At 42.7% G+C, this 25,661-nt stretch overlaps 1 protein-coding gene across 2 annotated transcripts in view; it reads right to left on the bottom strand.

The window, feature by feature from the left end:
- Positions 1-22,229, bottom strand: part of LOC121554667 (stromal interaction molecule 2-like) — a 92,293-nt gene extending 70,064 nt beyond the window's left edge. The window contains exon 1 of one of the 2 annotated variants that reach the window (XM_041868336.2): positions 21,205-22,229. In XM_041868336.2, coding sequence (XP_041724270.1) covers positions 21,205-21,337 — 133 coding nt within the window. In that variant the 5' untranslated portion in view covers positions 21,338-22,229. The remainder of the gene's footprint in view (positions 1-21,204) is intronic. The other variant, XM_041868334.2, reaches the window with a different exon arrangement.
- Positions 22,230-25,661: the final 3,432 nt, after the last annotated feature.

The raw sequence follows: 25,661 nt of genomic DNA, 5'->3' as shown, positions 1-25,661 counted from the left end.
ACGAAGCCACTCCTTCGTTGCCCGGGTGGTGTGTTTGGGATCATTGTCATGCTGAAAGACCCAGCCACGTTTCATCTTTCAATGCCCTTGCTGATGGAAGGAGGTTTTCACTCAAAACCAAATGAATTTAAGGTTAGGGGTAGGCATAAGGTTAGCAGTTTGGTTAAGGTTAGAGTTAAGGGTCAGGTTAGGTTTCAAATCAGATTTTAAGAAGATAAATATTAGAAATAGCCGGTGTTTAGCCATAATTATGACTTTGTGGCTGTGATAACTAGTTATGCAAAAGGTCGACGTCAGTGGATGCGGTGGATTGAGACACAACACATGCAAAAAAAGACGTATCTCTAGTTTAAACAGACAGATTTAGATGTGGATTTTTTTATTATTTACTTATTATGCCTCAAGCGGAGCATGGGGGGGCCTCAAGCGGAGAAATTATTATTATTATTATATTTCTTTTTTTTCAAATATGCCCAGCTCACGAGGCCCCTTAATGATGTGAGGACTGAGCCAATTGCCTATTCTGCCCACTGGTAAATCCTCCAGTGCATACGACAGTGTCATCATGAAGCCTTCATCCAGCAGCCCACCCCTTCAGTGTGTTGTTCCTGTGTGCTGAGTATATACACTCCACAACCCTCGTTATTTTAGTCCAGCTACCGGACCACCCCTATGACCCCTTTCTATCGGACAAGTGTGTGTGTGTGTACACACTCATGCCACACCATGTGAAATACATACTGTCTAAGCATGTGTATGTGTTTGGGGGGGTAGATCAGCTTTAATATTGCAGATAGATTGTAGCTTCCATCAATGTAATTGTCTGCATCATTTCCAATCCCCCATAAACATTTTTTGTAAATATATTTATATATACATACACACACACACACACACAGTACCAGTCAAAAGTTTGGACACACCTACTCATTCTAGGGTTTTTCTTTATTTGTACAATTTGCTACATTGTAGAATAATAGTGAAGACATCAAAACTATTAAATAACACATATGGAATCATGTAGTAACTAAAAAAGTCTTAAACAAATCAAAATATATTTTATATTTGAGATTCTTCAAAGTAGCCACCCTTTGCCTTAATGACAGCTTTGCACACTCTTGGATGCATTTCAATGAACAGGTGTGCCTTGTTAAAAGCTAATTTGTGGAATTTCTTTCCTTCTTAATGCGTTTGAGCCAATCAGTTGTGTTGTGACAAGGTAGGGGTGGTATACAGAAGATAGCCCTATTTGGTAAAAGACAAAGTCCATATTATGGCAAGAACATCTCAAATAAGCAAAGAGAAACGACAGTCCATCATTACTTTAAGACATGAAGGTCAGTCAATCCGGAAAATGTCAAGAACTTTTAAAGTTTATTCAAGTGCAGTCGCAAAAACCATCAAGCGCTATGATGAAACTGGCTCTCATGAGGACCGCCACAGGAAAGGAAGACAGAGTTACCTCTGCTGCAGAGGATAAATTCATTAGAGTTAACTACACCTCAGATTGCAGCCCAAATAAATGCTTCACAGAGTTCAAGTAACAAACACATCTCAACATCAACTGTTCAGAGGAGACTGTGTGAATCAGGCCTTCGTGGTCAAATTGCTGAAAAGAAACCACTACTAAAGGATACCAATAAGAAGAAGAGACTTGCTTGGGCCAAGAAACACGAACAATGGACATTAGACCGGTGGAAATCTGTCCTTTGGTCTGACCAGTCAAAATGTGAGATTTTTTGTTCCAACCGCCATGTCTTTGTGAGACGCAGAGTAGGTAAATGGATGATCTCCGCATGTGTGATTCCCACCGTGAAGCATGGAGGAGGAGGTGTGATGGTGTGGGGGTGATTTGGTGGTGACACTGTCTGTGATTTATTTAGAATTCAAGGCACACTTAACCAGCATGGCTACCACAGCATTCTGCAGCGATATGCCATCCCATCTGGTTTGGGCTTAGTGGGACTATCATTTGTTTTTCAACAGGACAATGACCCAACACACCTCCAGGCTGTGTAAGGGCTATTTTACCAAGAAGGAGAGCGATGGAGTGCTGCATCAGATGACCTGGCCTCCACAAATCACCCGACCTCAACCCAATTGAAAGGGTTTGGGATGAGTTGGACCGCAGAGTGAAGGAAAAGCAGCCAACAAGTGCTCAGCAAATGTGGGAACTCCTTCAAGACTGTTGGAAAAGCATTCCAGGTGACTACCTCATGAAGTTTGTTGAGAGAATGCAAAGCTGTCATCAAGGCAAAGGGTGGCTACTTTAAAATAATATAAAATATATTTTGATTTGTTTAACACTTTTTTGGTTACTACATGATTCCATATGTGTTATTTCATAGTTTTGATTTCTTCACTATTATTCTACAATGTAGAAAATAGTAAAAATAAAGAAAAACCTTTGAATGAGTAGGTGTGTCCAAAGAATTTTGTAAAATAATTAAAATTGAACAATTGTACGTTTTGAATCCGCTGTCGTTTTGTGTATCAGTTCATAAACCATGTGCCATGGAATCGGTACATCGAAAATCTCTTCCCAACTATTTTGCAATCTATATGGCACAGCTGTCAATTTTTTTGTCCTTTTTTGGTACATTTTTCTATTCATCACAATCTTCTTTAACCAATTTTGGATTATACATTTTGTTATAAATTGTATCTAGAAAATTATGTTTTTTTATCAATTAGTATATTTGAGTTCTACCACAATATTTGTTGTATTATTTGTTCTGTCTTTTCTGGTGGATTTAACTGAAATTGCAACCAACTTTCTAATACTTGTTTTAAAAATAACAATATTTTGGAGATTATTTTGTTTTCAAATATCCGAAAGTGAGAGATTGTAATCTGAATAAAGGGGAAGAAAAGGCCATTCTTGAACATGGGGTGAGTTATTCTTACTATTTTGCTAGAGAACCAGTTCGGATTTAAGTATAACTTTTGTACGACTGATGTCTTTAGTGAGAGATAAAATGCTTTAATATAAAAAAATTACTGCCCTTCCAAATTCATACTCATTATATCAATAGGCCCTTTTAATTTTGTCTGGCTTGCCATTCCAAATAAAATTGAATATTTTTTACACATATAATTTGAAAAACAGGTCGCTAGGTGTAGGCAAGACCATAAGCAAATAGGTAAACTGGGATATGACTAAAGAGTGTTGCATCAGATGACCTTGCCTTCACAAATCACCAGAGGGTGATTTTTCCACAAATAGACAGGTATTTTCCTTTCATTGGTAGCAAGATCTTATCTATTTTTGCTAACTTTCTATAAAAATGTATTGGAGTGAAATCATTTATTTATTTCGGGATACAGTTGAAGTCGGAAGTTTACATACACTTAGGTTGGAGTCATTAAAACTAGTTTTTCAACCACTCCACAAATGTCTTGTTAACAAACTATGGTTTTGGCAAGTTGGTTAGGACATCTACTTTGTGCATGACACAAGTAATTTTTCCAACAATTGTTTACAGACAGATTATTTAACTTATAATTCACTGTATCACAATTCCAGTGGGTCAGAAGTTTACATACACTAAGTTGACTGTGCCTTTAAACAGCTTGGGAAATTCCAGAAAATGATGTCATGGCTTTAGAAGCTTCTGATAGGCTAATTGACATCATTTGAGTCAATTGAAGGTGTACCTGTGGATGTATTTCAAGGCCTACCTTCAAACTCAGTGCCTCTTTGCTTGACATCATGGGAAAATGAAAATAAATCAGCCAAGACCTCAGAAAAAAATGGTAGACCTCCACAAGTCTGGTTCATCCTTGGGAGCAATTTCCAAACGCCTGAAGGTACCACGTTCATCTGTACAAACAATAGTATGCAAGTATAAACACCATGGGGCACGCAGCCGTCATACTGCTTAGGAAGGAGACGCGTTCTGTCTCCTAGAGATGAACATACTTTGGTGCGAAAAGTGCAAATCAATCCCAGAACAACAGCAAAGGACCTTGTGAAGATGCTGGAGGAAACAGGTACAAAGGTAACTATATCCACAGTAAAACAAGTCCTATATCGACATAACCTGAAAGGCCGCTCAGCAAGGAAGAAGCCACTGCTCCAAAACCGCTATAAAAAAGCCAGACTACGGTTTGCAACTGCACATGGGGACAAAGATTGTACTTTTTGGAGAAATGTCCTCTGGTCTGTGAAGCACGGGGGTGGCAGCATCATGCTGTGGGGGTGCTTTGCTGCAGGAGGGACTGGTGCACTTCACAAAATAAATGGCATCATGAGGAAGGAAAAATATGTGGATATATTGAAGCAACATCTCAAGACATCAGTCAGGAAGTTAAAGCTTGGTCGCAAATGGATCATCCAAATGGACAATGATCCCAAGCATACTTCCAAAGTCATGGCAAAATGGCTTAAGGACAACCAAGTCAAGGTATTGGAGTGGCCATCACAAAGCCCTGACGTCAATCCTATAGAAAATGTGTGGGCACAACTGAAAAAGCGTGTGCGAGCAAGGAGGCCTACAAACCTGTAAATCGCATTGGATAAAAGCGTCTGCTAAATGGCATATTATTATTATTATAGTTACACCAGCTCTGTTAGGAGGAATGGGCCAAAATTCACCCAACTTATTGTGGGAAGCTTGTGGAAGGCTACAAATTAACGTTTGACCCAATTTAAACAATTTAAAGGCAATGCTACCAAATACAAATTGAGTGTATGTAAACTTCTGACCCACTGGGAATGTGATAAAAGAAATAAAAGCTGAAATAAATCATTCTCTCCACTATTATTCTGACATTTCACGTTTTTACTAGGATTAAATGTCAGAAATTGTGAAAAACTGAGTTTAAATGTATTTGGCTAAGGTGTATGTAAACTTCCGACTTCAACTGTATGTATACCGAGTATGTCCACATCCCCGCCAGACCATTTTATTGGTAAACTACACGGTAATGTAAAATTGTAATTTTTTTATGAGGCTGTGGAGGGATTAACAGCTAACATTTCGATGGCAATAATAAATAGATATGCCGATTTTGGACAACCTTGTTTTAACTCCTCAACAGTTTAAAACTTTCGGAGAAGTAGCCATTATTTACTATTTTACACAGAGTTACTATACATAACTTTAACCTATTTTATAAGAGATTCAACCAAATTGATATATTCCAGGCATTTATATATAAACTGCAGTCGTACTTTATCAAAAGCCTTTTCAATGTCAACTATGAATACCAGGCCTGGTTTCCCAGATATTTCCTAGTGTTCTATTGTTTCCAATACTTCTCTAATAGTATCTCCAATGTATCATCCATGTAAGAAACCTGTCTGATTAGGATGAATAATATCGGACAATACATGTTTTATTCTATGCGCTAAGCATTTTGCTAGAATTTTTGCATCACAACACTGAAGTTTAAGAGGCCACCAATTTTTTTTATGGACTGGATCTTTATATTTACCACTTGGATTCTGTTTCAGTAATAATGAAATCAGACCATCTTGTTGGGTGTCTGATAATCTACCATTTATATAGGAGTGGTTAAAATATGCTAATAACGGTCCTCTGAGTATATAAAAAAAGGTTTGGTATACCTCCACTTGTATGCCATCCAGCCCTGGACTTTTCCCGGACTTAAAGGCTTTAACTGCATCAAGAAGTTCCTCCTCTGTAATTTAGTTTTCACATGAGTCTTTCTGTACAGCTGTACATTATTAATAGAAAAAAAATCCATACAATTAGCTTCGGTTAGTGGAGATGGAGGAGACTGAAACGAAAATATATGCTTAAAGTACTTTACTTCCTCTTTCAAAATATTCATTTCATTTCATTTAGCAGACGCTCTTATCCAGAGCGACTTACAGTTAGTGAGTACATTACATTTTATTCTTACTGGCCCCCCGTGAGAATCGAACCCACAACCCTGGCGTTGCAAACGCCATGCTCTACCAACTGAGCTACATCCCTGCCAGCCATTCCCTCCCCTACCCTGGACGACGCTGGGCCAATTGTGCACTGCCCCATGGGTCTCCCGGTCGCGGCCGGATACGACAGAGCCTGGATTCGAACCAGGATCTCTAGTGGCACAGCTAGCACTGCGATGCAGTGCCTTAGACCACTGCGCCACTCGGGAGACTATATTGTTTGTCCATCATCTGTAACAAGTTTCAGTAAAATAATTTGGTGCATTTCTCCCCATATTCCATCCAGTTCGCTTTATTTTAATAATACACTACTCAAAAAAATAAAGGGAACACTTAAACAACACAATGTAACTCCAACTCAATCACACTTCTGTGAAATCAAACTGTCCACTTAGGAAGCAACACTGATTGACAATATTTCACATGCTGTTGTGCAAATGGAATAGACAACAGGTGGAAATTATAGGCAATTAGCAAGACACCCCCAATAAAGGACTGGTTTTGCAGGTGGTGACCACAGACCACTTCTCAGTTCCTATGCTTCCTGGCTGATGTTTTGGTCACTTTTGAATGCTGGCGGTGCTTTCACTCTAGTGGTAGCATGAGACGGAGTCTACAACCCACACAAGTGGCTCAGGTAGTGCAGCTCATCCAGGATGGCACATCAATGCGAGCTGTGGCAAGAAGGTTTGCTGTGTCTGTCAGCGTAGTGTCCAGAGCATGGAGGCGCTACCAGGAGACAGGCCAGTACATCAGGAGACGTGGAGGAGGCCGTAGGAGGGCAACAACCCAGCAGCAGGACTGCTACCTCCGCCTTTGTGCAAGGTGGAGCAGGAGGAGCACTGCCAGAGCCCTGCAAAATGACCTCCAGCAAGCCACAAATGTGCATGTGTCTGCTCAAATGGTCAGAAACAGACTCCATGAGGGTGGTATGAGGGCCAGACGTCCACAGGTGGTGGTTGTGCTTACAGCCCAACACCGTGCAGGACGTTTGGCATTTGCCAGAGAACACCAAGATTGGCAAATTCGCCACTGGCGCCCTGTGCTCTTCACAGATGAAAGCAGGTTCACACTGAGCACGTGACAGACGTGACAGAGTCTGGAGACGCCGTGGAGAACGTTCTGCTGCCTGCAACATCCTCCAGCATGACCGGTTTGGCGGTGGGTCAGTCGTGGTGTGGGGTGGCATTTTTTGGGGGGGGCCGCACAGCCCTCCGTGTGCTCGCCAGAGGTAGCCTGACTGCCATTAGGTACCGGGATGAGATCCTCAGACCCCTTGTGAGACCTTATGCTGGTGCGGTTGGCCCTGGGTTCCTCCTAATGCAAGACAATTCTAGACCTCATGTGGCTGGAGTGTGTCAGCAGTTCCTGCAAGAGGAAGGCATTGATGCTATGGACTGGCCCGCCCGTTCCCCAGACCTGAATCCAATTGAGCACATCTGGGACATCATGTCTCGCTCCATTCACCAACACCACGTTGCACCACAGACTGTCCAGGAGTTGGCGGATGCTTTAGTCCAGGTCTGGGAGGAGATCCCTCAGACCATCCGCCACCTCATCAGGAGCATGCCCAGGCATTGTAGGGAGGTCATACAGGCACGTGGAGAACACACACACTACTGAGCCTCATTTTGACTTGTTTTAAGGACATTACATCAAAGTTGGATCAGCCTGTAGTGTGGTTTTCCACTTTATTTTTGAGGGTGACTCCAAATCCAGACCTCCATGGGTTGATAAATTTGATTTCCATTGATCATTTTTGTGTGATTTTGTTGTCAGCACATTCAACTATGTAAAGAAAAAAGTATTTAATAAGATTATTCTATTCATTCAGATCTAGGATGTGTTATTTTAGTGTTCCCTTTATTTTTTAGAGCAGTGTATATTACACTTGATCTTTCTTGAATAAGTTCCTCCATTTCTTTTTGTTTTTCCTCTAACTTATTCAGAGCCTCTATGGTACAGTTTGTATTGCTACCTATCTGTACTGTTAGTCCTTCCATTTCTTTGTTAATATGGACTCTTTTGACCTAAATTGCTTTCCCATTTCAGCTGTGCGTAATTGGCCGACTCCAACCACGGTTAAGGAGGTGCAGCGATTCCTTGGCTTTGCCAACTACTATCGGAGGTTTATCCGGGGCTTTGGCAAGGTCGCAGCTCCCATCACCTCCCTGTTGAAGGGTGGGCCGTCCTAGCTCCACTGGTCTACTGAGGCTGACCTGGCCTTCAGCAAACTGCGGGGTCTGTTCACCTCAGCCCCAGTACTGGCCCACCCCGATTCATCACTACCATTTGTAGTGGAGGTGGATGTGTCCGAGTTTGGGATAGGAGCTGTCCTGTCTCAACGCTCGGGTATGCCACCCAAGCTCCGCCCCTGTGCGTTCTTCTCGAAGAAGCTCAGCCCGGCGGAGCAGAACTACGGCGTTGGTGATCGGGAGCTGTTGGCTGTTGTCCGAGCCTTGACCGTATGGAGACATTGGCTCGAGGGGGCAAAACACCCTTTCCTCGTCTGGACGGACCACCATAACCTGGAGAACATCCGGGCAGCAAGGAGGCTGAATCCTCGCCAGGCCAGGTGGGCCCTATTCTTCACCCGGTTTGATTTTACATTGTCATACATTCTGGGTACGAAGAACGTGAAGGTAGACGCACTGTCCCGGCTGTATGACACAGAGGAGAGGCCCAGAGACAACACCCCCATTTCATGTGTCTCTCCTCAGGCCGGTGGTAGCTGGTCCGCTCAAGGAGTCTGAGGTGCGGGAGGTCCCTCCACCTCCTCTGGACATCGAGGGGGCCCCGGCGTACTCGGTCCGTTCCATCCTGGAATCGAGGCGTCAGGTGGGGGGCCTTCAGTACCTCGTGGAGTGGGAGGGGTACGGTCCGGTGGAACGGTGCTGGGTCCCGGTGAGGGATATCCTCGATCCCTCCATGTTACGGGATTTCCACCGTCGCCATCCGCCTCGCCCTGCTCCGCGTCCTCCTGGCCGTCCCAGAGGCTGTATAAGTGTTCCCTCTGCTTCCTTGTCTGTGTAGGTGATTGTTGTAGTGAGCTGTGTGTAGCTATTTTGTTGCATTACAACCTGTAATTTAAATGGATTTTTATTTGGATTTCATGTAATGGACATACACAAAATAGTCCAAATTGGTGAAGTGAAATGAAAAAAATAACTTGTTTCAAAAAATTATACAAAATAAATAACGGAAAAGTGGTGCGTGCATATGTATTCACCCCCTTTGCTATGAAGCCCCTAAATAAGATCTGGTGCAACCAATTACCTTCAGAAGTCACATAATTAAATAAAGTCCACCTGTGTGCAATCTAAGTGTCACATGATCTGTCACATGATCTCAGTATATATACACACCTGTTCTGAAAGGCCCCAGAGTCTGCAACACCACTAATCAAGGGGCACCACCAAGCAAGCGGCACAATGAAGACCAAGGAGCTCTCCAAATAGGTCAGGGACAAAGTTGTGGAGAAGTTGGGTTATAAAGAAATATCAGAAATTTTGAACATCCCACGGAGCACCATTAAATCCATTATTAAAAAATTTAAATAATATGGCACCACAACAAACCTGCCAAGAGAGGGCCACCCATGAAAACTCACAGACCAGGCAAGGAGGGCATTAATCAGAGAGGCAACAAAGAGACCAAAGATAACCCTGAAGGAGCTGCAAAGTTCCACAGCGAAGATTTGAGTATCTGTCCATAGGACCACTGTAAGCTGTACACTCCACAGAGCTGGGCTTTACGGAAGAGTGGCCAGAAAAAAGCCATTGCTTAAAGAAAAAAATAAGCAAACACGTTTGGTGTTCGCCAAAAGGCATGTGGGAGACTCCCTAAACATATGGAAGAAGGTACTCTGGTCAGATGAGACTAAAATTGAGCTTTTTAGCCATCAAGGAAAACGCTATGTCTGGCACAAACCCAACACCTCTCATCACCCCGAGAACACCATCCCCACAGTGAAGCATGGTGGTGGCAGCATCATGCTGTGGGGATGTTTTTCATCAGCAGGGACTGGGAAACTGGTCAGAATTGAAGGAATGATGGATGGCGCTAAATACAGGGAAATTCTTGAGGGAAACCGGTTTCAGTCTTCCAGAGATTTGAGACTGGGACGGAGGTTCATCTTCCAGCAGGACAATGACCCTAAGCATACTGCTAAAGCAACACTCGAGTGGTTTAAGGGGAAACATTTAAATGTATTGGAATAGCCTAGTCAAAGCCCAGACCTCAATCCAATTGAGAATCTGTGGTATCCAGGCTCTGTCATAGCCGGCCGTGACCGGGAGACCCATAGGGCGGCGCACAATTGGCCCAGCGTCGTCCAGGGTAGGGGAGGGAATGGCCGGCAGGGATGTAGCTCAGTTGGTAGAGCATGGCGTTTGCAACGCCAGGGTTGTGGGTTCGATTCCCACGGGGGGCCAGTATAAAAAATAATGTATGCACTCACTAACTGTAACTCGCTCTGGATAAAAGCGTCTGCTAAATGACTAAAATGTAAATGTAAAAATGTATGACTTAAAGATTGCTGTACACCAGCGGAACCCATCCAACTTGAAGGAGCTGGTGCAGTTTTGCCTTGAAGAATGGGCAAAAATCCCAGTGGCTAGATATGCCAAACTTATAGAGACATACCCCAAGAGACTTGCAGCTGTAATTGCTGCAAAATGTGTCTCTACAAAGTATTGACTTTGGAGGGGTGAATAGTTATGCACGCTCAAGTTCTGTTTTTTTGTTTCACAAAAATATATATTTTGCATCTTCAAAGTGGTTGGCATGTTGTGTAAATCAAATGATACAAACCCCCCAAAAATGCACTTTAATTCCAGGTTGTAAGGCAACAAAATAGGAAAAATGCCAAGGGGGGTGAATACTTTCGCAAGCCACTGTATATCTCACTAGGTCAGGATATTTAAGCCTCCATATATCCACTAGTTCCAATATGTCCATGATTTCATTATTTCCTTAAGAGCATGAGGGTGATAGTTTGTAGTGGGATTTCCTTTACGGTCTATAGAGGTATTTAAAACCGTATTATAATCTCCCACCATAATAATAGTCTTGTATTGCTTGTATGGTTGATAAATTATTATATTTATTTTCAAAGAGTTAGTGTTAGTGTGTTTACATGTTTCTTTAGCAGAGTCTAAATACTCATAAGGTATCTGTTTTTTATTTTTAATAAATCTGCACACATTTCTAAAAACCTGTTTTCACTTTGTCATTATGGGTTATTGTGTGTAGATTGCTGAGGATTTTTTTTTTTTATGTTAGAATAAGGCTGTAACGTAACAAAATGTGGAAAAAGTAAAGGGGTCTGAATACTTTCCGAAGGCACTGTATAATGATACGATACTCAGAATATAACCATTTAAGAAACAGATGGAGTGTGGCAGTTTAATGGCTCAATTGCCTGGTCCCTGGCCCATTGCTTTGAATGCTGCACCATAGTGAGGATGCCATTCCTTATGCTGATAGAGACTCCATGGTAAAGGAAACCCAGACACACGGAGCCAGACACTGGGTGACTGTTGGGAACTAAGAGATGATCACAGTGAATTTACATGTGAACTCTATTATGAGTGCTGACTTCAAAGATGGACTATAGAGGATGTCGTCTATTCATGGGTTCACTGTTATTCATTGCAGTGATCAATTACATACTATATCAGAAAGCCAACATCCCTAATCAGATCATATGAATATAATCAATGGTTAATATTTACATGTTTAAGTACATGTTAATTACATGTTTATGCACATGTTTATGTCTCATCTAAAACTGTCCTGATGGCAGAGTGTTGAGGGATTAGAAACAGAGGGTGCCAAAGTAAGCCATTTAAAGTCCAATTAGCTCTCCGGCCAGCGAGCGCGGTTGAAAGCCGAGTCGGCCACGTGGCCGTGACGCCAGAGCCCAGCTATGAGAAACGCTTGGATCCTGCGTCCGTGTCACTGTTGGGTCAGCCATGCATCCCGACCCGGATTCCGCCGACATCACGGAGTTCCGACACGCTTAGTGACGGACCACGGAAAGGAAAACGCCAGGCGGCTCTCTTATCGGAAAAAATTACTGCGGCCTTTATAAATACACCCTGGTTCCATTCGGCCTGGAGTCTGGCCCTAATAGGGGCGGCTCACAACCCCTGATCAAGATCGGAAGCAGCTGTCTAGGGTAAGCAGAGCAGACAGTCTGATGGAGTGACGTGAAACTCCAGGCCTATGTTACCGTTCCACCAACTCTCAACGAATGGACTCTCGAGTCAGGGAGAGGGTGGGGGTAATTTACGGTATATGTAATGTCATTTAGCAGATGCCCTAATCCAGAGTGATTTACAATAAGTGCATTCAGTATGGAAATTGAGACAAGGGGTTGTTCAAGACATTAGTTTGAGAAGGTATCTCTGAGTTAACTTATCAAAGGTATTGTGTTGGTGGCAGAGGTTGGTGGCAGAGTTTGATTTGATACCATTGTGTGGTGGAACAGAATGTTTAAATTCTGTTTGAAGTGCTAGTTTCTTCTGGATGGATCACTTAAGAATTGCATGTTCCTCTCTTTAGAGACAGATTGGGTTTGTTTGTTGAAACACTAAAGGAGCTAAATACCCAGAAAGCCGCGGAATTGTGAGGCAGTCCATGTTCGCACCGTCATGCTGTCACTTGGAACCCTAAACTGAACCTGGGAACTCATTCTGTGGCCCAGTCGTTGCTGCAGCAGATAATGCCTGGTTTTCCTTAAGTGTAGTGTCTCCATTTTGATAGAAAAATAAAAAGGAAAGCTAAAGAAACGTCAAAGAAAATTAGTGTCCTGAAAATGCAAATGCTGAGTTCCAACTCCTTTCGGCGCACTTCAGAGTTAGAGTCAACAAGCTCTAGGGGAGAGGCAAATGTTTACCTTCCTTTTCAAACAAATCACCTTATTAATGCGGCCACTCTGTTCAGAAAGATAACCATATCAATGCTGAGGTGGCCGCCGTGCACTGAGCTTCAAAATGTAGCAACTAAGAGTGGGTTTTCTCCAATCTCAGGCTTTTACTGTGTTTTTACTAACAATTTTGAGGGACAAACAATGTAAAAAATATCCTTAAAAATATTTCTGCCTCTTCAAAATGTTGCAAAATTCCATCTTTGAGTGACCCACTCATAAAACCTGTTAGGGTAAAGACAGAGGTTTCAAAGAGTCCAATGAAAGCTTATGTACAAGAAGAACATGATGGTACAGTTTCTCTCGAGGACTGTCATATTCCCGATGCATCATTTCAGAACTATGTGTTCCTCTCTGGGAGACAGAGGGAAGGGCTTTGTTTGTTGAAACGCTAAACAAGCTAAATACACAGTGGCATTTAGAAGTGAGGAAGTCCACGTACACATTGTCACTCAAGCAAGCCCCAGCCATCAACCAACCAGAGAAATTCACTTACACACCCCTCCCTTCTATCCAAACATAGGATGATGTATTGTACTGTATATGTTCATTAGCATGTTTTGAAAGGACAAACACTGATTGAAAATATATTGTTCAGCATCTTTGGTAAGTCCCGCAGTTTCACCAGCATAAACTTCAAACATTTGCAGACTTGTACTGAGATGCAAGCTTTCACATACAGTGCATTCGGAAAGTATTCAGACCCCTTCCCTTTTTCCACATTTTGTTACATTACAGCCTTATTCTAAAATGATTAAATAAATAAAAAAATCACATTTACATAAGTATTCAGACCCTTTGAAACTTGAAAGTTGAAATTGAGCTCAGGTGCATCCTGTTTCTATTGATCATCCTTGAGATGTTTCTACAACTTGATTGGACTCCACCTGTGGTAAATTCAATTGATTGGACATGATTTGGAAAGGCACACACCTGTCTATATAAGGTCCCACAGTTGACAGTGCATGTCAGAGCAAAAAACCAAGCCATGATGTTGAAGGAATTGTCCGTAGAGCTCAGAGACAGGATTGTGTCGAGGCAGAGTTCTGGGGAAGGGTACCAAAAAATGTCTGCAGCGTTGAAGGTCCCCAAGAACACCATCTATTTTAGAATAAGGCTGTAATATAACAAAATGTGGAAATAGTGAAGGGGTCTGAATACTTTCCCAAGTTGTTCCAGTTAGTCAGTTGTGGGACTTTTGATATAACAACTACATACAGTTGAAGTCAGAGGTTTACATACACTTAGGTTGGAGTCATTAAAACTTGTTTTTCAACCACTCCACAAATTTCTTGTTAACAAACTATCGTTTTTGCAAGTCGGTTAGGACATCTACTTTGTGCATGACTCAAGTAATTTTTCCAACAATTGTTTACAGACAGATTATTTCACTTATAATTCACTGTATCACAATTCCAGTGGGTCAGAAGTTTACATACACTAAGTTGACTGTGCCTTTAAACAGCTTGGAAAATTCCAGAAAATGATGTCATGTCAATTAGCCTATCAGAAGCTTCTAAAGCCATCATTTGAGTCAATTGGAGGTGTACCTGTGGATGTATTTCAAGGCCTACCTTCAAACTCAGTGCCTCTTTGCTTGACATCATGGGAAAATGAAAAGAAATCAGCCAAGACCTCAGAAAAAAATTGTAGACCTCCACAAGTCTGGTTCATCCTTGGGAGCAATTTCCAAACGCCTGAAGGTACCACGTTCATCTGTACAAACAATAGTACGCAAGTATAAACACCATGGGACCACGCAGCTGTCATACCGCTCAGGAAGGAGACGTGTTCTGTCTACCAGAGAATAACGTACTTTGGTGCGAAAAGTGCAAATCAATCCCAGAACAACAGCAAAGGACCTTGTGAAGATGCTGGAGGAAACAGGTACAAAAGTATCTATATCCACAGTAAAACGAGTCCTATATCGACATAACCTGAAAGGCCACTCAGCAAGGAAGAAGCCACTGCTCCAAAACTGCAATAAAAAAGCCAGACTACAGTTTGCAACTGCACATAGGGAGAAAGATCGTACTTTTTGGAGAAATGTCCTCTGGTCTGATGAAACAAAAATAGAACTGTTTGGCCATTATGACCATCGTTATATTTGGAGGAAAAAGGGGGGTGGCTTGCAAGCCGAAGAACACCATCCCAACCGTGAAGCACCGGGGTGGCAGCATCATGCTGTGGGGGTGCTTTGCTGCAGGAGGGACTGGTGCACTTCACAAAATAGATGGCATCATGAGGAAGGAAAATTATGTGGATATATTGAAGCAACATCTCAAGACATCAGCCAGGAAGTTAAAACTTGGTCGCAAATGGGTCTTCCAAATGGACAATGACCCCAAGCATACTTCCAAAGTTATGGTAAAATGGCTTAAGGACAACAAAGTATTGGAGTGCCCATCACAAAGTCCTGACCTCAACCCTATCGGACATTTGTGGGCAGAACTGAAAAAGCATGTGCGAGCAAGGAGGCCTACAAACCTGACTCCGTTACACCAGCTCTGTCAGGAGGAATGGGCCAAAATTCACCCAACTTATTGTGAGAAGCTTGTGGAAGGCTACCCGAAACGTTTGACCCAAGTTAAACATTTTAAAGTCAATGCTACCAAATACTAATTGAGTGTATGTAAACTTCCGACCCACTGGGAATGTGATGAAAGAAATAAAAGCTGAAACTTCCGACTTCAACTGTACGTTCAGCAGGTGTGAGCCATCCACCACTGTCCTATATGAAGCACATCTCATCCCAGAAAGGCTTTTTTAAATCACTAACCACAAACAACCATAACCACTCTGGTCAACCATAAAACGACCAAGTGGTAAGACATCTCAGTCAGCCCACCATGTATAAAACCTCATGAGCTCTCCCCATGACATATCACCTAACCACGCTTGGTGTGGTGGTCCGTGCAATCATTAATTCAAGAACAGCTCTAACCCTAACCATAAGCACACCATCTTCAATTCTCACTCTTATCTTAGTTTCCTTGAACTGCGAAACATCATTTGTTTCCGTCATTGACACAGTGATATAGGCGCATGTCTGTGAGGTTAGAGGTAATGATTCCTACTCATGCAACCAAGGCAACTGGGCCAAACAGGACTTTGGGGATACAGTTATGTAGGCCTTATGTGACCATTTCCCCTCCCCGTTTCCTTTCCCCTCCCCTCTTCCCCCTTTCCTCTGAAAAGAGGCTACGTCAAACCAGAGTCACACAACCTAGGGTAAGGTCTGCAGAAGATTTAGGCGCCAAATCATAAACCCTGCACCCTCACCCTATGACCCCTAACAACCCAGCAGGGGGCGGCTCAAACCCACAACCTTTCCCTTACAGCAGGGACACGATACCCATCTGCTGGACCACAGGAAATTACTTCATTTTTTTGTTTGCGGCCAGAGGCCCTTTCAGGCCAAGGTCATGCTGTTATATAGTGGCCCACACACATGCCAATGCCAAAAGAAAAACCCATACATAAGTACACGTGTACATACATACATACATACAGACACACACACACAAACTCATTAACCAAGAGCTCACAGTCATTGCCTGAAGATGTACACATAACCACATTTTCACTCACGTACACATACACTCACACAACGACTTACATGAACACACAGTACAAATACAGTACACCAGTTATGCATACTCACACACTACAACTTGACATAAATACAACCAGCCACAAACACACACACATTGACTTGATGCAGAGGCTGCAGTGCAAAAGGCCAGGTGACCTTCTTGAATGGGCCAGATGGAAAATCAATTATTCCATCACTTCCACTGAGGCTATTATCTCAAAGCTAAGAACCAGCTCCCTTTACACACTCACACACACACACACACACACACACACACACCTAGCCCTACAAAAGTACAAGGTCCACTGGGAGGAAAACCCAACAGAGTCCTGACTCCCATGCAATCAGTCATCACGCTCCACAGTTGATGTTGTGGAGTCAAGCATGCTTCCACGTTATTAATCAATTTAGATCTCACTTTATTTTTAAGGCCCTGGTTTTGTCATTTTAAATGGACAGGCAGGCTGTAAATGTATAAGCACTGTCTAAATTAAGTATTTACTGCTATCTCCGATGTTAAAGAGGAGATAGATGTATTAAAAACTTTCAGACTGGGTTTCAAGGATTATCTTGCATGTGTGAGAAAAAAGATACAACATTTTAACATACATTTCATGGCCTAGTTTTATGTTTTGACAATTCTTATCCATTAATATTTAAACTGTGACAAGTGTAAGTTCTGCAGAAGCCTCTTTCATCTCATATGTCAACACTGATACTTATCAACTAACAGCCAATGGGGCTAAATCAAAAAAGCAGAAGAGAAGAGGAGCATTTATTCTATATCCGGGCAGGTAGCTGGTAACCTCTCATACTTCAGCAAATATCTAGCTGAGTACACAGACAGTCACTATATGTAAATAAGAGTTATGGAAGTCCCCTAAAGTAAGGTTAGTCTATGGAGGCCGTATCTATTTGCTCTGGATAAGGATGACAGACTACTGAGAAGAAGCAGGCTTCTAATGACAACTGTTGAACTCAAAACTGATATTAACCATATTAAATCTCACTGGGTCCATTTCACTGGAGGATCCTCAGATGAGGAAGGGGAGGACCATCCTCCTCAGTGAATGTCAGAAAAATATAAATTGTGAATCATTAAAAAAGTTAACCTTTTTAGATAAAACTATACCAAATATATTCACGTCACCAAATAATTTATTAAAATACACTGTTTTGCAATAAAAGGTCTACAGTAGCCTCAACAGCACTCTGTAGAGTAGCACCAAGGTATAGCCGGAGGACAGCTAGTTTCCATCCTCCTATGGGTACACTGACTTCATTACAAAACCTAGGAGACTCATGGTTCTCCCCCCATTCCATAGACTTACACAGTAATTATGACAACTTCCACAGGACGTCTTCCAACCTATCAGAGCTCTTGCAGCATGAACTGACATGTTGTCCACCCAATCAAAGGATCAGAGAATGAATCTAGTACTGAAAGCATAAGCTACAGCTAGCTAGCATTGCAGTGCATAAAATGTGGTGAGTAGTTGACTCAAAGAGAGAGAAAGACAATAGTTGAAACATTTTGAACAAATTAATTTATTTAGAAATGAACGAGAAGCAAGAGAAAGAGCTAGTTTTATTTTGTTGTATTTTTTCCACATTCACTTTGCTAGCGAATGCAGCTAGTTTAGCCTACTCAAACACCTGGCTCAAACAGAGAGGGATGCTATGTTTGATAGCTGGCTATGCCTATCCAACATTGGAACTCTTCCAAGTCAAAGTAAGTGTTTGGTTTTATTAATTGATTACCCCGGGGCCCGCCGGTGTAACTGCTAAACTGTAGCGGGTTAACTAATGCGTTAGTTCTGGTAGCTATGTTGACTATGACGTTAGCTAATATGGTGACAACGATGTAGGCTGTGTGTAGCATTTAGCGGTTATGATATTAAGGTTTGGCTTGGAAAGGTTTTTTCGCCTGGTCACAGACAGCTGATGTGTTGTGCACTGAAGTCCACAAGTGAAGGGAAAAGGTGAGAGGAGGAGAGCGCATAGATGAGATAAGGAATTATACAACGAGCAAAATGATTATGCTGTTTGTATATGGCTGCTATGAAAGTGAACTGTGTTTGCGTGTGATCCGGGGTGTATTCATTCCGCCGATTCTGTTGAAAAACAGAACGGGGATAAACATACCTGCATTTGTCCAATAGAAACTCTCATTTGCAACTGTTGGACTAACGATTACACCCTAGGTCAACTAGATGCAGGGAAGAAGAGTGTGCAAGGCGGTATTGAATATGTCACTGTCTGTCACCTTGATTACTCTTCATTTTTCTCTCAACCTGTGCACCTACATTGTAAACTTTCATTCCTAGGCTAGGTTGTAGCAACCTCATGATGGGTATAGGGAAAATGTGAGTCTCATGCAGTAGCCTAAACCTATCGATATTACATTGAGTTGGGTGAATGGAATATGAATGACAGTCATCCAATATGCTGTAATAGAAATAAGGCCATGCTCATAAAAAAATAATCGTCCTCCATTATCTTAAACGTCAACAACCTAAACTGGTCGATTTCTGTGTTTTAGGTCATCAACCATTATGGATCACTACCATACCCCCTGCTTATTCCAACCTCCAATATTTCACAGGGGCCTGAACATTTAGATTTTTTGGGAGCCAGTGCACTTGACCACCTTCATACCATTCAGTGGAGAAGAGCACTTGGTGCTTGAAGGACTTGATGTCTTTATTCTGACATGCCTTCAAATGTGTGAAAAGCCGTGAAGCTACTATAGCTTGTCTCATTCCAGACCTCACTTATCTGTGCTCTTAGTTACCCAATAATCATGTTCTTTCTTATAAAGTTGTTACTACTTAATCTGACTTATTTTTTATTTTACCTTTATTTAACTAGGCAAGTCAGTTAAGAACAAATTCTTATTTACAATGACGGCCTACACCGGCCAAACCCGGACAACGCTGGGCCAATTGTGTGCCACCCTATGGGACTCCCAATCACGGCCGGTTGTGATCCAGCCTGGAATCTGAACCAGAGGGTCTGTAGTGACGCCTCAAGCACTGAGATGCAGTGCCTTAGACCACTACGCCACTCGGGAGCCCACTCATATCAGCATGTGTGTGAAAGTGACTGCCTTGCCACTCATATCAGGATTTGTGTGAAAGTGACTGTTTATGAGATGTTATATTGACCCTGGCATGGGGATTATGGGGTCTAGATAGCCTTGTCCACCCCAGTAGCAAGGCCTTTTGTTCAGCTGGCTGCTTGTTCCTCACCGATCCTATAGGCTTCTGTCCTGTGAGGGCTTGAACCAGACCAACATGATCAGAGATGACAGCGACACACTACTGTAAAACACCATCCTGACCTGATATTAGATTAACAGCTGTTGAATTTGGAGCCGTGAGACGGAAGAGGTGGTTCGCCAAACTACACTCAGCACGGGTGATGGGTAACCTTGACTGAGACCTGTGCCAGTAGCCTATTCATAAAGCGTCTTACAGTAGGAGTGCTGATCTAGGATCAGATTTGCGAGTTAGATCATAATTAATGTGTTTATACAAAACATTAGGAACACCTTCCTCAATTCTTCAGGGCATGGACTCCACAAGGTGTCGAAAACGTTCCACAGGGATGCTGGCCCATGTTGACTCCAATGCTTCCCACAGTCCTGTCAAGTTGGCTGGATGTCCTTTAGGTGGTGGACCATTCTTGATACACAAGGGAAACTGTTGAGCATTGCAGTTCTTGACACAAACCGGTGCACCTAGCAGCTACTACCATACCCTGTTCAAAGGAACTTAAATATTTTGTCTTGCCCATTCACCCTCTGAATGGCACACATACACAATCCATACACAATCCATGTGGTCCTCTGTATGGGTAACCTTGACTGAGACCTGTGCCAGTAGCCTATTCAGGTTAAAGAAGAAGAATTTGAGCTTGGTAGAGCATGGCGCTTGTAACGCCAGGGTAGTGGGTTCGATCCCCGGGATCACCCATACGTACAAAATGTTTGCGCACATGACTGTAAGTCGCTTTGGATAAAAGAGTCTGCTAAATGGCATATTATTATTTATTATTATTATGTCTCAAGGCTGAAATTCTTCTTTAACCTGTCTCCTCCCCTTCATTTACACTGATCAAAGTGGATTTGACAAGTGACATCAATAAGGGATCATAGCTTTCACCTGGTCAGTCTATGTCATGGAAAGAGCAGGTGTTCTTAATGCTTTGTACACACAGTGTAGAGGGGGGACCTGATCGTAGATCAGAACTATAAGCTTGATAGCACCATTGCCAATGCTTTAGTTCAGTCATGCTCAGTTGTTTGGGAATTAAGGTGATTTATAAGAGATTGAGCTGTACTGTGCCTGGCTCAGGCCAACCCATGTGAACAAACACATGGACATATAGCCTACAGTAGCTAGGTAGGCTACCCCCATCTATTACATTAGTCAGTGAAAAAGAGTTGCATCAGGCCGCATACCCTCACATACTCTCAAATCATCGGACCCTGGAGGTGTGAAGTGTAAGGTTACACACAAGCACAATTACAGTAAAGGATGCGCTCCATCGGTCGGTTGTTCCCTATGAAGAAATAGTGCATTCCTGCCATGCCGGCATTCCTTGGCAATGCACAAGAAAAAAAGGTGACTGGCGACGTAGGCACGACTCCCGGGGCCGCTTCATGTCAGTTTTCCAGCAGTGCGTGGCATTCCTCTGGCATTCTCTGAGAAAGCGAAGCGGTAAACATGCGTAAATAATAGGCAACAGTGTGTCTTGGATTAGCACGCTTACCTGTAGTGGCTACAATTGCGGCATCAGACGCACGATTCAACATATCGTTTGAGTAGCCGCTTTCCAATCCCAGTACCGCAGAGATGACGAGTCCACGTAGCAATAAAAGCACTGCTTGGTAGAAGTAACTCATCTTGAGGGAAGCCACTAATTGTTTTCCGTGTGAAGGGAGGATAAATCAAACAATGGCTATGCCAAAATGGAAAGCTTTCTCCAAGGATTCAGCCGGGTGTCAAGACTACGTAGAGAATTGCGTTTTGGGCAGAAATATTCGAATGTGTCGAGTCACAATAGAACGTCAGACACAACCGTTGTCCGATCAAATGCACCCAACTTTAAAAAACCCGGTGTTTAGATAAAGACCACATCATATGAATATATAACAGCGAAATAGTCTACAGAATCGGTTTGTGTAACAAAGAAATGCTCCACTATTTGCATATATATAGATAATGATAATGAAGTCTAGGCCTGTCTACAAAAATAACGATCTAGTCTAATTCAAGTGTTCAGAATGTCAAATTAAAGATATAGGACTTCAAAACTCCAACCGAAAATGACACCATTGTGTGGCATGACACGAAGTAGACGTCAATCGATTCCCCTCAAGTGTTCCTTAAGGATCAATATGATATCAGATTTTATAAAAACGATTTAAAGGTAGCTAGCTCTGAGGCAAACCGGTCTACTTTGTTAAGGTCAACTTCAAAAGACAAAAAGTGCAAATGGATAGTATGGAATCTTCTGTCTGAAAAAACACACACGACCAATTAAATAGGCTATAGCTTGCTGCCAAGAAAAATAAACTGTGTATCCAACGCGGTTTAAAGTGCAATGTATCCCAATCCTCATGATTGAATTAAGACAAAATAGTCTCTGTACTCCCACATACAGTAAGCACACATCGGGCTTGCTTTCAGCATATTGAACACGCAGTCAGAGGTCCGCCCCCTCATATGAAAGTAGCAAATCCACTCTGCAAAAAAAGGAAATCAGCAGCTTCTCCCTGTCGCCCTTCAGTTCCTCCACCGCGTCCACGACAACGTTCACCTACTTTTAACTTAGATGAAAAGTTAATGTCAGGTATTCATGTCTTCGTTTGACATCTGTCTGTCTGCTTCCCCTGGCGTCTCAATTGCATACCGGCTGATGCAGACACTAAAGCTATGGGGCGGAAGTCGGTATGCAAATCAATTAACATCAGCCACTGCAAATGTATTCTCTCCCTCATGTGTGGGGGACGTGTACGATGGGATGATACATTGTAACAATTTGTTGTTTGTTTGTCGGGAGGGGGTCTGTGGCAGCTACAATGTGTCTTGTTCTAGCTGAACACTGTGGAAGTCCACGCCGCAAACACTGGCATTTGCTTTAACCATTCAGGTTCCCCCAGGGGCCTGTCACTATGCTGAACTGCATCCAAAAAGCAGAGGAATTCTCCTAAAAAAAAATGTCGGGGGTGTTTGCACGTCACGGTGACGCGGATGCTCAGATCGGTTCATTGTTTTCCACTTCCCTTTTTGTATTGCTCCCCAGAGTCCCCAATCGCTTGACAACTACCGAATCATCCAATGTTTCCTATTTGCTGAGCGCTGCCATTGGCCAGACTGTCCCAACATGGCAGAGTGTGATTGGTTGCTGGAGGAACCCCTTTGTCACTTTTGAACATTCGTGGCGCGGGGAAAAGCGTTTTTCTTATTGTTGGCCGCCTCTGCAAACCAGAGCCTCATTTGGCTATGACCCTCACTTTCTGGGTTATTTCCAATACATTTGCATTCCTGGTTTTAAGAAAATTGGTAACCAAAATTGGTATGCTATTATGGTATCTCAATGTGTCCCCATTTAGGCTATACATTTTAATAGACTAATAGTAATGGCTCATATGCATATGCTTCTATAAATTGAAGTAATGGCAAATTATAGGCTAGATGTTCATGTTATAGCCTCAAACACATACAAATATATGCCTATATGCTTACTTGGATGCTTCTTTGACATTGAAATTAATACATTTGGCCCACTATTCCAGTAACTGTATCATTACTATCAACTGGACCACGCTTACAAATGTTATATTAATACCCAAGAGTGCCACCGAGTGAAACGGGCAACCTGATAGTGCCATCTACATGAAATCTTTCAACAACGGCCAGCGCTAGAGTGATGATGGATGGGATGGCAGTCATGGGCTCATGATGGCACATCACTCCTGTAGAGCATTGTTTCAACCACAAGGGTGCCAACAGTGGTGGCTAGTCCAGACCAGGGAGAACAAAGGGTGGCTGATAAGAAGTCACTGGCCCCCGGGGGGTGCATTAAGCAGGAAAGGCTGTGGGAGTCCGGGTGAACAGGTGGCAGATGTACCAGGCATGACTAAGTCGCAAGGACTAGCATGAGGGAGAGAGAGGGAAAGAAGGAGGGCAGCAAAAAAAGGAACAGCATAATTTGATACGAGCACACAGAATGGATCGGGGGAAGGCAGCCAAAGCAAAGGCAGAGCAGATGCTAGGGTGGTACTGGGGGGCAGATAATGTGTAGTTGCTCAGTGCTGCTACCTGTCAATTACTGATTCTGACTACCGACTCCTCAGGCTCAATGCTCCGGTGAGCTGCCAAAGTACAGTATGCCACATCCAAATATTTACCCTATCCAAAAAGACGATGCAGCATGCATGACCACATTTCTACTGCTGTTGCAGAATGGAAGGAGGCTGTCAAACAGAGATCTAGGGGCCATATGTTACATACAGTGGGGAAAAAAAGTATTTAGTCAGCCACCAATTGTGCAAGTTCTCCCACTTAAAAAGATGAGAGAGGCCTGTAATTTTCATCATAGGTACATGTCAACTATGACAGACAAATTGAGAAAATGTTTTCCAGAAAATCACATTGTAGGATTTTTAATGAATTTATTTGCAAATGATGGTGGAAAATAAGTATTTGGTCACCTACAAACAAGCAAGATTTCTGGCTCTCACAGACCTGTAACTTCTTTTTTAAGAGGCTCCTCTTTCCTCCAATCGTTACCTGTATTAATGGCACCTGTTTGAACATGTTATCAGTATAAAAGACACCTGTCCACAACCTCAAACAGTCACACTCCAAACTCCACTATGGCCAAGACCAAAGAGCTGTCAAAGGACACCAGAAACAAAATTGTAGACCTGCACCAGGCTGGGAAGACTGAATCTGCAATAGGTAAGCAGCTTGGTTTGAAGAAATCAACTGTGGGAGCAATTATTAGGAAATGGAAGACATACAAGACAACTGATAATCTCCCTCGATCTGGGGCTCCATGCAAGATCTCACCCCGTGGGGTCAAAATGATCACAAGAACGGTGAGCAAAAATCCCAGAACCACACGGGGGACCTAGTGAATGACCTGCAGAGAGCTGGGACCAAAGTAACAAAGCCTACCATCAGTAACACACTACGCCGCCAGGGACTCAAATCATGCAGTGCCAGACGTGTCCCCCCTGCTTAAGCCAGTACATGTCCAGGCCCGTCTGAAGTTTGCTAGAGTGCATTTGGATGATCCAAAAGAGGATTGGGAGAATGTCATATGGTCAGATGAAACCAAAATAGAACTTTTTGGTAAAAACTCAACTCAGTCGTGTTTGGAGGACAAAGAATGCTGAGTTGCATCCAAAGAACACCATACCTACTGTGAAGCATGGGGGTGGAAACATCATGCTTTGGGGCTGTTTTTCTGCAAAGGGACCAGGACGACTGATCCGTGTAAAGGAAAGAATGAATGGGGCCATGTATCGTGAGATTTTGAGTGAAAACCTCCTTCCATCAGCAAGGGCATTGAAGATGAAACGTGGCTGGGTCTTTCAGCATGACAATGATCCCAAACACACCGCCCGGGCAACGAAGGAGTGGCTTCGTAAGAAGCATTTCAAGGTCCTGGAGTGGCCTAGCCAGTCTCCAGATCTCAACCCCATAGAAAATATTTGGAGGGAGTTGAAAGTCCGTGTTGCCCAGCGACAGCCCCAAAACATCACTGCTCTAGAGGAGATCTGCATGGAGGAATGGGCCATAATACCAGCAACAGTGTGTGAAAACCTTGTGAAGACTTACAGAAAACGTTTGACCTGTGTCATTGCCAACAAAGGGTATATAACAAAGTATTGAGAAACTTTCGTTATTGACCAAATACTTATTTTCCACCATAATTTGCAAATAAATTCATAAAAAATCCTACAATGTGATTTTCTGGATTTTTTTTCCTCATTTTGTCTGTCATAGTTGACGTGTACCTATGATGAAAATTACAGGCCTCTCTCATCTTTTTAAGTGGGAGAACTTGCACAATTGGTGGCTGACTAAATACTTTTTTCCCCCACTGTATATATGTTACTTCTTAGTGAAGGGCTAAGGAATAATGAGTCTGTTAATGAGTCTGAATACAATACTACAGAGGTAAAGTCAAAATTGAAAATACAAACTAGTGGA

This window comes from Coregonus clupeaformis, chromosome 39 (assembly GCF_020615455.1).
Source record: "Coregonus clupeaformis isolate EN_2021a chromosome 39, ASM2061545v1, whole genome shotgun sequence".
Taxonomy (NCBI): domain Eukaryota; kingdom Metazoa; phylum Chordata; class Actinopteri; order Salmoniformes; family Salmonidae; genus Coregonus; species Coregonus clupeaformis.
Note: the sequence above shows the minus strand (reverse complement) of the source record. Positions and strands in the feature narration are given on the sequence as shown.